Source organism: Cydia pomonella, chromosome 8 (assembly GCF_033807575.1).
Source record: "Cydia pomonella isolate Wapato2018A chromosome 8, ilCydPomo1, whole genome shotgun sequence".
Lineage (NCBI taxonomy): Eukaryota > Metazoa > Arthropoda > Insecta > Lepidoptera > Tortricidae > Cydia > Cydia pomonella.
The window spans coordinates 4,077,243-4,092,707 of record NC_084710.1 but is presented as its reverse complement, the minus strand read 5'-3'; the positions used below and the strand labels follow the sequence as shown (position 1 = coordinate 4,092,707).

At 36.1% G+C, this 15,465-nt stretch overlaps 1 protein-coding gene across 2 annotated transcripts in view; it reads right to left on the bottom strand.

Moving 5' to 3' along the window:
- LOC133520264 (acetylcholine receptor subunit alpha-like) overlaps positions 1 to 15,465 on the bottom strand; it is a 120,593-nt gene that overhangs the window by 29,115 nt on the left and 76,013 nt on the right. For both annotated transcript variants that reach the window (XM_061854639.1, XM_061854640.1), the window contains exon 6: positions 10,780 to 10,916. In XM_061854639.1, the coding sequence (XP_061710623.1) occupies positions 10,780 to 10,916 (137 nt within the window). The remainder of the gene's footprint in view (positions 1 to 10,779; positions 10,917 to 15,465) is intronic.

Genomic DNA, 15,465 nt, shown 5'->3' with positions numbered 1-15,465 from the left:
CTGTTCAGATATTTTTGAGCGCCTCAGCAGCTCTGATCTACATGATGATTATAGATAATTCCTACGTACGTAAATCGAAAATATGCAAAAGGATTGTTAATACTTAACCTATCCCCTACCTACCCTATTATGTGCAAATAAATGATTATAAATTAATAATTAATCTATGTGGTAACTAGGTACAAAATACCCGTATACCCGTTTTGCCTATACAAGTGGGTTCCTTATGAGATTTGTAAATTCAACAATATATTCATTTCTTTACATGGTTCTTGCCCAATTTCCAGCGAAACAAAACCACCATTTAGCAAAAACGAGACGAAAACAAGGCGTGATATATTATTTTATTGATGATGATGATGATCCTTCCGGCCGATTTCGATCATGGCGACCACTTCGACTCCTAGTTAGCTCGGCGCTCATGCGCCCAAAGATGGCTGATGTAGCCGATCTTCGAGGTGACCCCGTGCACACTGAGGGCACGTGAGGACACCAGCTACGTAGTGGTAGTGAATGGCAGGCTGGCGTATTTTCAGCTCGTCGCGTTTAGCGTCGAGGTCAGCTTTACGTTGCTCCTCGAAATCGCGCACATTGCCCTGCACCAGCCTGCGCCACTCAGGACGATGTGCCACAAAACTACTTACTACTACTACCTACTTTCTTGATTATTTACTTAATTATTAATCTGTTACAGAGTACTGTGTACAGAGTAAGTTGATATAATTCTCATTAAAAATACAAATGTCTCTGAATTTTCGTCTTTGTTGTAAAATGCTCGAGTAAAATTTTACGTGCACACTTAATGCGTACATTAAACCCGAAGAGACACGAGTATGTGCTTTGTCTCAATTTATATGTCTCATCTACAGACTGCTAATTAAAATGTTTAGTACACGACGAAGATTGTCATCTTCGTTGTTTTGAATTGAGAACAGGGAGCCTACCGCAAAAAATTAAATTCGCAAATTGCCTTACCTTTAAAAACCTTATGACCTACTTATTAGAGAGATATTTTTTTACTGACAATGTCTCAATAAGTCACAGGAACTCGTCGCCGAAAAGCCGGTCCAATACAATCGAAGTTAGGCTTTTATTTAAAAACGACATACTTTAATTACATGAAAACTTCGCGTGAAAACTAACATAACATTTATCTATTAGCTGGGGCCCTACCGCGAAAACCGAAATTTGCAAATTGCGGGGATCTTTCTCGTTTAGTTACTCTCACTAAGACGTAGTTAGAGTGACAGAGAAAAATGCCCGCTATTTGCGAACTTCGATTTTCGCGGTTATAGCCCTGTGTATCGTCAACAACCATTAAGAAACATCCATTGAGAGGTTATTAGATCTATTCTTAAGGCTCGTTTTAGGGTTATGCAGACCCTAAGTTTTTTTTTATACTACGTCGGTCAGCATACGGCCCGCCTGATGGTAAGCAGTCTCCGTAGCTTATGAATGCCTGCAACTCCAGAGGAGTTACATGAGCGTTGCCGACCCCAACCCCCCCCCCCCCCCCCTCGTTGAACTCTGGCAACCTTACTCACTGGCAGGAACACAACACTATGAGCGATCCGCACCGACTATTTGTATGAAGTTCATGTCCGCGCGGACGGCCGTCAGCCTTACTCTAAAACGCTCCCTGAACTTAATACATATTGGTCCGGTCCACATGATACTAAAACCAGCCTTAGTCGTATACTTTAGCGATATTGCGGCTAAGAGGGACAGGGAAACAGCATACGTATTTCTCTGTCTTCCCAGCAGAAACTGCCAGACGACCGAATAGATGTGAATAATAGCCCTGTGTGAACGAAGTGAACGAAATAGTGCTCACTATTTCGCTCACTCGCTGTAAGTCGGTTTGGGATCGAAATGCATATATAATACATATATGTATGCAAGGACACATATATTATATGCATTTCGATCCTAAGGACGTACGTTCCATGTAATCCCATGTATGCTACGGCCGATTCAATTCCAAACGATATTTTCAGCTCTTTTCCTTTAGCCCTGCCCTACTCCATACAAAATAGCTACAGTCAAATGATTTGTGACCCATTTTGTACCTTGTCACAGTGACAAACAACATGAAAGTCGCTAGAGACCTCATACTATTGTCACTATCACAAGGTACGAAACGGGTCAGAAATATATCTTTTGACTGTATCTAATACTAGATTCACAAGAAACTAAATTAAAAGCTACGCTAGGCTAGTTATTATAAAATATATTTACCTTACCCAAAATTCATAAGACTGAAGCTCCAAAACGATTTCAAAGTCAATTAAACTGTTGACTGAAGATAATTACAATCTCGAATCGTTAATTCTCCAAATATTTACATTAAACTCAGTTAATTTATATAAACAAACCGAAATGAAATCTGTGCGCAAACAAGGGTAAGTGTTGTTGTGTTAATAGGTTGTAAACGGAATAGTTCAAGTATGTGATAGTTGCACACATGCGTAAAGAACATGGAAGACAGCAATTAATCAAGATTTATTGGGCGAAGTTAATCACGGGGCGCGGATACGGAAAGTGCGAGTGTGTGTGTGATCCATAGACTACCATCCACATTCTTAGCTTTATTCAGCGTTTAAGACCAGCTAGGTATACCGTGTGTATACATGGTCACTGTCTTCAGAAACGCAATTTATATAGACGAAGCTTCTAAAAGTACCTAGTAAAGACTTACGAAAACAGTCCACATGACTGACATCGGACACGCGTATCACTAATAGTTATCCCTTCCCCACCCTTTTTCTTCTCTACCCAATACTCAATTTCACGCTATGAAAAAACAATGGTCACTGAGTTTTGATTCGCTTTAACAAAATTCTACATCTTCACGGAAGACCAGCGTCAAGATAGCTGAAAGGTAACTTGATATCAAGCTGAGGGGAGACCTTTTCAGTGTCGTTTATACTTTATACTAATAAGTGTTATAATAGATTTAAGCAATATTGTAAGCGTCCTGAATAAATTTATTTTCTTTATTTTCTCAGCTGGCGCGTCACGGAGCGCGCGCACACACGCGGGTGCCATTGTTGGTATAATCCGTCGCGTCCACGCCAGTTAGCGTTACTTATACTATTTTTCGTTAACCCACTCACCCGCTCCGTGCAACCGCGCCAGCAAGCGGACGTCCTAATGCTCTATCTATTTGGTAAGAAACTGATCTGTGTGCATTGAATAAGCGGCTGGGAATTCGCTATCTCAGCAGGGTCTAAACGGCGGGATCGCGTTTGCTTCGAGAAGGGGTGATAAATGGAGAAAATTACGACATAGTCTTAAAGCCTACGTTTCGCAACTATTTATTTAATTCATTCTTTCTTACATCAAATAATCTACTTGTATACCTTTCTCATCGAATGATGGTCACTAGGGTTAGATCAAGATAACTCAAGCGATTTTGACAGCTCAGATAGTGCAAGTGTTATTTTAAACGTCAAAACTTCTATGAAATTATGACATTTACTTAACACTCGTACAGGCTCAAAATCGCTGCCAACTAAGCTTGGTCTAATTCTAGGACAGTCCATTTTAATATGGAGTCACTGTCACGTTAATTGTTCATAGACATTTTTTGGAAGTTACAAATTTAATGTAACATTTAAGTAATACAAATATGGTAAAAACATATTTTTTTAATTAAGCCGGACCAAAAGAGACTTGAAGGAACGGTCATAGGGACGATCATTCGACACGAGATAGATTTACACTTCAGAAAGTTCATCCCAAAGATTTCAAAACTAAAGATAGACCCGTTCATATATATATATTTAATGCGCATCAACGAATATGCCATTTGTGCACCAATGAACTGGCTCACTTTGTAGTGCCCGTCTTATAAGTTAATGTTTGAAACTAAACCTACATTTGGCAGCTAATTCTGTCATTTTTGACCATGAGCGGCTTCAGCTGTTTACTCAAAAATGTATGGCTTATATAATTATGTTACATAAATAGTAATAGGATATTCAAATAAATAAATATTAAATAAATAAAATATTATAGGACATTATTACACAAATTGACTAAGTCACACAGTAAGCTCAATAAAGCTTGTGTTGAGGGTACTTAATAGACAACGATATATATAATTATATAAATATTTTAAAAAAATACTTAAATACATAGAAAACACCCATGAGTCAGGAACAGATATTCATGCTCATCACACAAATAAATGCCCTTACCAGGATTTGAACCCAGGACCATCAGCTTCATAGGCAGGGTTACTACCCACTAACCCAGACCGGTCGTCATAACTGATTAAAAAAAGGCGGATGGTCGCTCAATATAAATGTATAATATATATTGTAAATAAAAATTTCTAACTTCTTTTTTCGACTGATATAACCAATTACCCACATTACAGTGATATCTACAATTATATAAAACTAAAATTTGTTGTTCACTTATAGTGATATTATAATAAAATGAATTTGTAAAGTACAAATGTATACGTAATAGCTGATTATTTATTATCTATTTTAAGCTTTATTGCACAAAAAGAAGTAATAAGTTAAGGCCTAGTGCCAGTCACCCACTGGGCCAAACAGAAATTTTCTAAGGTGAGTGCAGTGAGAAAAAAATATCTATGTTGGATTTACTGTGCTTCATAGCGTGTCGTCAAGCTCACCATACTTATTAACCTATCGAATGAGCTAATGCTTTACGGATACTGGAAAGCGATATGTAAATGTACTACATACCTATACGAGGCCTGGATGTTAGTGAGATGACGATATGAGTTGTGCTAGGAAAAGAAGAGGTTTAAGGATCAAAGCCTGCCACGATGTTGTAATATATAAGGCAACGCAGGCAACGTAATCCGTTTAAAATTTAATAAACAGCGCCTTTACGCGCCCAAATTTTTAATAATAAAACTTTGCCTCAAAACCGAGATGTCATTTAATCTTGTAATTCACTAACATAAAAATCTCGTCTCTAAGTAATTGTTTTGTGACGTCCGCAACATTTTCCCCCGCGTTTCTTTTTTGCGGCGTCACGGGTACATTCGTCATATTAACGCGGACCTCAAGCTTTGAATTAAGGAAAGGGGCTGACGACCCGCTGTTTTATTGTTCTTTATTTGGAGCTGTTAAACATTTTTATTTTATCAAAGTGTGGTTTCTCTGTCATGTCGGAGTTCTGTTATATCGCAGCAAATTAGTGGAAATTGGGAATTAATAGGACACGTCTGGCGTCGCGCTTACTAATTAAGCATATTAAGATGGGAATAATTGATATAGGTACCTATTATGGAAGTTCCATTGTTCAGAAACAAAGACCTACTTCTGGGAATCCTGGGATATAGTCTAGAGGCACTACACGTGTTTCTTAGGTGTTTTACTCGTACCTTACGGTAAATTAGTTACATTAAAGGCTTGCGAACCTAGACTCATAAGAAATCAAATAAAATATATACATGTATTATTAGGTATTTATTGTTTTTTTTTTTGTGTTAGCAGCATCGCCAACTGCCTCTCTTCTTTACTTTATGGTTGACTAAAACTGAACTTGTGGCTTTAAGTCCGCCATGTATTCTAAGCTTTATTTCATGTAATAAAGTTTAAATAAATTGTCGCGCGAGAATACGTTTGTGCCATACGCCACTCACATTGGTTATCAGGAGAGCGAAAACAAGCAAAAAAATTGTTCGACATTTTATATTCAGGAAATATTCAACTAACCTATTTATCATTTAGACACATATATTTACTATTTATAGTACCATATAAATATATTGAATTTAGTGGTAATCATTAAATAAAAGCATTTTTATTAATGCCATATCCGTTCTTGATGAGTAAATGTTAAACGTACATGACACAAAGTTTTGGATATGTCTCAATTTTTGTGATAATTTTCTTTTATCAGAGTGTAAATTATATAAAATGCGGATATGGAGCAACAATTATAAAAAGCATTTTTTTAAACCGATTAGTGTCAATTATAGCATATTTTTTGTTATTTTAGGAATCATTAAAAAACAATTTTGCTCAATAATTTATATGGCACAAACGTATTCTCAGCCGACGAAACACATACTGACATAGACCGAAACACTATCGAAACGTAATGTTTATCACCATCGGATAATCCATCAGTCGTTGCGAGACTGCATAAATCTGACGCTCACCTACATTTATACCGGAATAATCCCGCTTTCGGTATCACCCAAATCACCCTATCATTTCTCGATACGCGCAATAGCCTGTATCATTTCGATGGCCCTACGCATTACCCGAAATGGCAGAATTAAAGTTCCTGGAGGGAGGGACCAGATTACTTGCTAAATGGAGCATGCAAGATGGGGTCACAAACTCACCACACATTGACTTTCCGATAATAATTCAAAAACGAGTTAAACAAATAGGCAAATTTGCATAATCAGTAGCTAATTAAAGTAAGTCTTTTTACTATGAAGGGAAAACTTTTTGCGATAACTCAAAAACAGCTAAACTGATCATATCCGCTATAGTTTTCATTTAATGTCTTTCTTAAGCTCTACTTCCACGATTTTTTTCATATTTTTTGGACCTATAGTTCAAAAGTTAGAGGGGGGGACACATTTTTTTTTTCTTTCGGAGCGATTATCTCCAAATATATTCACTTTATCAAAAAATGTTTCTTGAAAACCCCTATTAGTTTTGAAAGACCTTTCCAACGATACCCCACACTCTAGGCTTGAAGCGAAAAACAAATTTCACCCCCACTTTACGTGTAGGGGAGGTACCCTAAAAAAAAATTTTTTTTAGATTTTATTGTACGACTTTGTCGATTTTATTGATTTATATATCCATGCCAAATTTCAGCTTTCTAGCACTAACGACCACGGAGCAAAGCCTCGTACAGACAGACAGACAGACAGACGGACATGGCGAAACTAAAAAATGAATGCACACATTTTTTTCAAATTCAAATGAATTATTCACACATATACTTAAGTTTACAGTATAAAACCAAGTCACTCAGTTGTGTTACTTATTTAAATGAGCAACGGTCATTAATGTAGATATACAAAATATTGAACATTGATGAGTTCTAGAGCTAAACAAAGGCTGTTGAGTGTAAAATTGTGCATGCAACTAAATGGGGACTCCCTCTGGTCGCATAACAACTTTTGTCATATTTTTAAGTGTCATAACACTTTATGCATAAAATTATAAGTCATAAAAATCTTGAGTCAGAATTATTCCTGAGCATAACTGCGTTTTCGTCATAAATGAGTTATATGTCATAATTTTTACCACACATTGACGCTCCGATACTAATTCAAAAATGTATGCACATTGGCATAGTTTTTTTCAAGTTTAAATTTCTTATTTACATATATACCTAAGTTTACAGTAGAAAACCATACATTGACATAGTTGTGTTACTTATTTAAATGAAGCTTATGAGCATCGGTCATTTCATTAATGTAGATATACAAAATATTGAAAATTGAGTTCTAGTGCTAAACAATGGCTGTTGAGTGTAAAATTGTGTAGTATATACGTAACTAAATGATACGGGTTAAGGTATAATTACACAGGATCGTTCGTCTAATGTGGTCGACGAATGAAACTATGTTGTAGCACTCGTAGCTAGGAACAATGTTGTTTGATTCGGCGAAATACCAAGAATCAGTTTAGTAATAAAACTGGTTAAAGAACGCCTATACATATGTTTGATGTTGAATGTTAAGATGAAAATCTTATGGGTAACGAATAAATTAATACCATATATTAATCTTACACTAATCAAGCAATTACTCGTAGTCCCATAGAAACGAATGTTTAATAAAAGATAAATAAGTAGACAACATCCAAATTCTTGAAGTTATTCATCCAGAGTTGTGCCGTTCTCGAGAATGTTCTCTGTTTTGTATGGGGAATGATCTCGCTTGAGAATATTCCCCATAGTAAACGGAGAACATTCTCGTGAACGGCATAATTCCATTTTCATCAAATAATCAAAGGTCTATGCCGGGACATTAATTTTCGGGACCACCAGCTTTGTAAGCCAGGTCAGAAAGTGCTATAAAATTTCCGTGAAAAATGCGTAAATAAGTCCTCGCGTACAGTACGGGAGACCTATAACTTTTATTATTTTGTATACATAATACGCTCTGTTTATGTACTATAATTTTTTTTGTGTTTTTATTTTATTGATAAATTTTTCAAGCGATGTTTTTGTTACTACTTTTTCTATTATCTATGCGGAATCTGTGTGAAGTACTCCATGGGAGGGGGACTCGACCGCAGCAAATAAGTGGGAATTGGGAATTAATACGATACACCTCGCCGGCGCATGCTAATTATGTCATATTAAGATGGGACTAATTACGGAAGTCCCCTTGTTTGCAAACCGACGGAATATTAAACGATATTACATCCAGGCCGTTTCTCATTGAACAAGCGAGCGAGCGAATTAGGATGTCGGTCCAACAACAATCATAAAAATGTCGCGAAAATTTTCAAAAACTATGCGTAAACGAAGCATAATAATATGGGTCCCTACGGGCTCAGTTCGTCTACCATAGACATATATCTAAAGATGAGCCTTACAGGCACTGAGAATGTTGTTTGTTCAGTGGTGACACTCACGAATTCGAGCCAATCGTGCAGTTTAACGCAACTAGATGTGACCAATCACGCGCGTGATGCGTACTCAACACACAATCGCGTTGTGGCGTTAGACTGCACGATTGGCTCGAATTCGTGTGGCTGACAGCGCTGTGCTATCCCCATCCTTATTGCCCGTAAGGCCCGTCCTTCGATATAGCAATGTCGTCTGCCCATACTCGCACATGTTAGAAAAGACCCCGTTCTCGCAAAAAAAAAAAAAATTCTAGTGCCAGGATTGATTAGAATGCACTTTATATTCGTATGCAAATTCATTCAATTTGTATTTATTATTGTATTATTATTTATGAATGCACAGGTAGCTTCCTGTCCTGCACTTGTGTTTTGTCCATTTATAAAAAGTTTGTCGAGTCTGTTTTTAAATGAATAGGGTTGTTTCCATCTACAAATCTTAGGGCAGAATTGTATCCCAATAAATTCTTTGGGATTATAAGAACATGTTAAACTACTTTTAGGGGACCTGTAATGACCATATTTTTGTAAATATTGAATTTAAAATATCTTTTGGCACACGTCACGTGACCAAACTCGAAACGTTATTGAAGGTTCTGATGACGTCACAACTCTCGGATTGACACTGTTGACAGTTAGGCGATAAACAACAAATGACAAATGTCAGTTGACAGTTCGTATCTTCTACGTGTGTATGTAGTTATGTGTCAAACCGTAAACTGTGACGTCACAAGATTTTCAAAGAGCGTTTTGGGCGCGAAAGCATCTGTCAAAATATATTTTGTTAATTTAACACATTTAAACCCGTTTTTAGTATAAAAGTTGAACTTTAGGGCAACTTTTAGTTAATATAGAACGTAATACAAGCGTTTCAAAAAATTGGAAACAACCCTATTCACTGAGGGTGCACTGATTACGGATTCGGGCAAACTGTTCCACACTTTCACTACGCGGTTAGACAGGAAGTGTCGTATATATAGCACTTTGTAGATATAGACAACATTTTTATGATGTTTCTGATGGGGTAGTAGAGGTATCGAAAGTCGAAATTCTCCTGTGCTCGGTAAGCTGATGGAAGGACGCCCCAGCTACGCGGAACCGAGGTATAGGCAGTAATAATTACGTTTACTATTATTGTATTATTAATATTCCATGTCAAATGCTGAATGCTGAATATGAAATGAAGCGCTGGTGCAATCCGAAGGTCGCGGGTTCAAACGACGGCTCGTACCAATGAGTTTTTCGGAACTTATGTACGAAACATCATTTTGATATTTACTAGTCGCTTTTCGGTGAAGGGAAACATCGCGAGGAAACCGGAATAATCCCAACAAGGCCTAGATTTACCCTCTGAGTTAGAAGGTCAGATGGTAGTCGCTTTCGTAAAAACTAGTGCCTACGCCAAATCTTGGAATTAGTTGTCAAGCGGACCCCAGGCTCCCATGAGCCGTGGCAATATGCCAGAACAACGCGAGGAAGAAGCTGAATGTGAAATGAGAATCCGGAGGAGGTTTTCACCAGATGTAATGACATATCACTTGCGAGAAATAATTGTCATATATTTAACTTCAATACGTAGAAAAAGATGATCTACTCTATAATCGAGGTATAACATAACTATACTACCAACAGAATACTTTTAACAAATGAAAAGCTTTCATGGAACGTACCTGAGGTATTAAATTAATTGACACATATTAACGCAACCAGAATTTCAGACTTTTTTTCTCTAAAATCCACTGTTTCTCGTCCGTGGCTGATGACAGTTGAAATGTGAGGACATTATCTTAATTACTTAAACAGTTGCGTATAAAACGTCATTTTCTGACACCTCGCACACAGAGAATTGATTACAATAGAGAGAAAGAACGTGCCCCTTAGTTTGACATCCATAACAGATGGATCTGTACGCCATATGTTTTTTGATCACTGAATTGTCAAACGTCAACTTTTGACAATCATAGTTATCGCAAAATGTATGGAACTGTACAGCGCCATCTCGTTTAGGTACCTGTCGAATTCGAAGGACGAAGTTGTGTTAGATTTTACGCATCTTACTCAATCAATGTATCTGTGCCTCGCATAAGAAGTGACGAGCGCTATAATATGTCAGACGTTTTCAGAGCATTAGAAAAAAAAAACAGATAAACGTGCCCTTAATGCGCAGGTGTATAAAATGACTTACCTGATTGATACGAGTATCATAGCGAATATGAGGTATTTCCCGAGGAGGGGCACAACCAGCGACGTGGGGGGGATGATCTCCACCACCAGCAGGAAGAACACGTGAAGACTAATGAGGATTGATATCGACAGCGTCACCTGTTGGCAGAAACAACTGTTACAATACAAATAGTAAGCAAACGTTTTTACCATGAAACTTCTGTAAAACTTAAACATACTACAATTATTTTAAAGAGGGTAGATCTGTCCTCGAAATGGTGTTGTCGGCACCGCCCGTGACGTGAAAATTCGGCTTTAAATGATTAAAGTTTTACGATTTCTTTCTTAAAAATAGGTTCAGGATTGATTAATATCGTTTATTAACTATCGTAATAATGTTATAAAAACATAAGTAAAATTGCTACTATAATACGAAAATTTGTTCTTGGGAAACAGGTCCACGACCTTGACCCAAATACAAACAACATATATCATAATAAGTCACATAAAATTCTTGTCAAATCCGACTCACAACATCCCTTTTTGCGGTAAACCACTTATTATCCCTTGCTCGATGTAATGTACGATATTCGTATATAAAAGCTTACTTAAAAGCTTACATCCGTGACGGAACGGACTGGTATCTACGTATATAACTCGCGCAATACTCGTAGAATACATACTGGAAATGTATATGTATTCGAAATGGGTAATTCCTGACCTAAGAAATTGATTGTATTATAATGTGCATGGAATGGAATTATTAATTTTAATTTACTAAAAATATACTTAAACATTACTGGAAATTAAAGAATCATTTATTGACAATAACAATATACATAATGGATATATACAGATGATTACTATAACTAGCTTATATCTAAAATAGGCCCTTGAGGCATTGTACCAAGGATGCTGGCGGCATTTCCTCATTGTATCGCAATACTGATACGTTGTGCGAGGAAGCCGCCAGCTCTTCGGTCACCAGTTACGTCAACCAGACGTTTCGCGATTTCTCCAAAAAACTTGTGCGCGCGCTATTACTTAGATTTATGAAAACACTAAAATCATAGGCAAAAAATTGCGATGATTACATATTGAATACCTCTATGTCAAGTTTATAAAGTTCAAGTTGTAACGTACTATAATTCGTTGAATTACATTTATATGTTTACAAAACAATAAATAATATAATAAGGAATGGACATAAGTCAATTTGGTAATAGGAAATACGAAAAACAGTAAAAAACGTTTGCATTTATAAAAAAGAAATAGATACTACAATTTGTAACCTATATTTTCTATATTTAACAATAAATTTTTCATTTTGTATACAAAGATTTTTTGTATATTTTATATTAGGATTATCAGTACGCAATAAAATACCAAAAAGTTAGCCGTCCCTTTCGATTCATTGCCCACGCAGAGTTCGGACGTATTACAACTAACCGTATGGTTTCATTTGCTTTACTTCATGGTTCAAATTATAAAAGTAAAACATTCCCCACTCGTCCACGTCGCATTTGTATTCTTGCCCTACTTTCATTAAACGTTTGTTGGAGTTACAGCCGAACCGATAATGGTTGGGCCTTTTATTCTGCCACTGGCTTTTGTAACGAATATAAAAAGTTTAACAATAAAGAGATATATGTGATATCATGCGAATTTTAAAGTGATTTCCTCATATGTAAATATAAAAAATATATAGTCTTGCAATACAGCGAGGAAATGTTGCCAGTATCTACGGCACCATGCCGCAGGGGGATATTTTTTTGTATTTTATTTTAAGTTTAGTATTATTTATTTTTAGATTTAAGTTTTATAGTTTAATATAAAAAAAGCGGCCAAGTGCGAGTCGGACTCGCGCATGAAGGGTTCCGTACCATTTAAGACGTATTAAAAAAAAATCTACTTGCTAGATCTTGTTCAACATTTTACCACTTTGGACACACATTTTACCACTTTGGGACTGTCTCTCGCGCAAACTATTCAGTTTAGAAAAAAATGATGTTAGAAACCTAAATATCATTTTTGAAGACCTATCCATAGATACCCCACACGTATGGGTTTGATGAAAAAATTTTTTTTTTAATTTATTGACGTATTAAAAAAAAACTATTCACTAGATCTCGTTCAAACCAATTTTCGGTGGAAGTTTGCATGGTAATGTATATCATATATTTTTTTTAGATTTTTCATTCTGTTATTTTAGAAGTTACAGGGGGGGGGGGGGGACACACATTTTTTCACTTTGGAAGTGTCTCTCGCGCAAACTATTCAGTTTAGAAAAAAATGATATTAGAAACCTAAATATCATTTTTGAAGACCTATCCATAGATACCCCACACGTATGGGTTTGATGAAATTTTTTTTTTTTTTTTAATTTTTATGACGTATTAAAAAAAAACTACTTACTAGATCTCGTTCGAACCAATTTTCGGTGGAAGTTTGCATGGCAATGTATATCATATATTTTTTTTAGATTTTTCATTCTGTTATTTTAGAAGTTACAGGGGGGGGGACACACATTTTTTCACTTTGGAAGTGTCTCTCGCGCAAACTATTCAGTTTAGAAAAAAATGATATTAGAAACCTAAATATCATTTTTGAAGACCTATCCATAGATACCCCACACGTATGGGTTTGATGAAAAAATTTTTTTTTTTTAAATTTTTATGACGTATTAAAAAAAACTACTTACTAGATCTCGTTCGAACCAATTTTCGGTGGAAGTTTGCATGGCAATGTATATCATATATTTTTTTTAGATTTTTCATTCTGTTATTTTAGAAGTTACGGGGGGGGGACACACTTTTTACCACTTTGGAAGTGTCTCTCGCGCAAACTTTTCAGTTTAGAAAAAAATGATATTAGAAACCTCAATATCATTTTTAAAGACCTATCCATAGATACCCCACACGTATGAGTTTGATGAAAAAAGATTTTTTGAGTTTCAGTTCTAAGTATGGGGAACCCCCAAAATTTATTGTTTTTTTTCTATTTTTGTGTGAACATCATAATGCGGTTCATAGAATACATCTACTTACCAAGTTTGAACAGTATAGCTTTTATAGTTTCGGAAAAAAGTGGCTGTGACAGAATCGGACAGACAGACGGACATGACGAATCTATAAGGGTTCCGTTTTTTGCCATTTGGCTACGGAACCCTAAAAAAGAACACGTCCCTCATGTTCTAGTCTCGGCGTTTTATTTTATTAGGTTGAGTAATTTTTCTAGCTTCGTTCCCGAAGTATTACTGTTAACCAAGGGATGAATAAGGCGCTTATTTCAGTTGAGGTAGTTTGGCGCTCGACCGCAGGGAGAACGCCAATAGTCTGAGGCTGAAATGATGCTTTTCACCCAAGTTAGACACTCTACTTTTCTTTTCGAATACGAGGAAAGTAAAATAAATAAGTTTAAAAACAAACATGACTAAGTATAATCTTTTATAGTATTTCTTGAGGGTACTTTCAATGAATAATGTAGATAAAGGTATCGTTATTTATAGAATGGGGAGTTAACAATCAGAATGGAAATTGTGAAACAAATCCATTTAAAACATAATTTTAATTGCTTATCTTTAAAAAAAATTACAAACATGTGGTTGGAAAATAAAGAAACGCATCTATTTGTGCACACTTTATAGAGCAATAACGACCCACTTTCAGAGCGTGAAAAATGAAAAATAAATTTCACGTCACTTTCGTTTGCGTCTTGCGACATATAAGAAAAAGGTATACTAATAATTATTTCCGCTTATAGGATCAAGTTTATTGCTGGAATCAAATCTTGTAAATCGAATACGACCGGCCAATTTGTAGTTATGGCAATTCGATATTTGACCTTTATAACATATGACTATTTTATAAAATGCTTTTATTATGGAGGATAGAAGTAAGGAGAACGATCTACCTATGTGTATGAAAAGTGTCCATCAACAAATCTTAAATAGGTGGCGCCACAATACATCGCGAACAAATTTTTAATTATTTATTTATACTTTATTGCACATAAAATATTAAGTACAAATGGTGGACTTAATGCCTTAAGGCATTTTCTACCAGTCAAGCACTGGGTCCAAAAGAGACGTTTGTTACCTAACAGCTCTTTGATTTTCGATTTTGATTTTGAAATTTTTGCTTTGGATAAAAAAAAACACTGTCAGTGTACTTTACTCTGTCAATAACGTCTAAGTTCATGTCATGTCCTTGTGCAACCCTAGCGCCACCGGAAAGATTTGGAACTGCCATTACAGCTGCCAGCTGGACACTTTAAGCAACAGTTCTACCATAAGCGATTGTTCTTACCTCTAGCCTCTATAGCTTTATATGACATAAAATTTATATGACAAATACCCACTAGGTCACACGATGTTATATAACATCATTTTGATGACCGGTTTGGCCTAGTGAGTAGTGACCCTGCCTATGAAGCCAATGGTCCCGGGTTCGAATCCCGGCAAGGGCATTTATTTGTGTGATCACAGATATTTGTTCCTGAGACATGGGTGTTTTCTATGTATATAAGTATGCATTTATCTGATATACGTACGTATATTGTCGCCTAGTACCCATAGTACAAGCCCATAGTATTTATTTATTTATCAATATATTAAATATTTAGAGGTGTCGCTAGTCTTTGGACCCGGGTATGTCCTTAAACTACGTCCAAAAGAGAGGTATGGGCAATGTGAATGTCATCTCGCCTT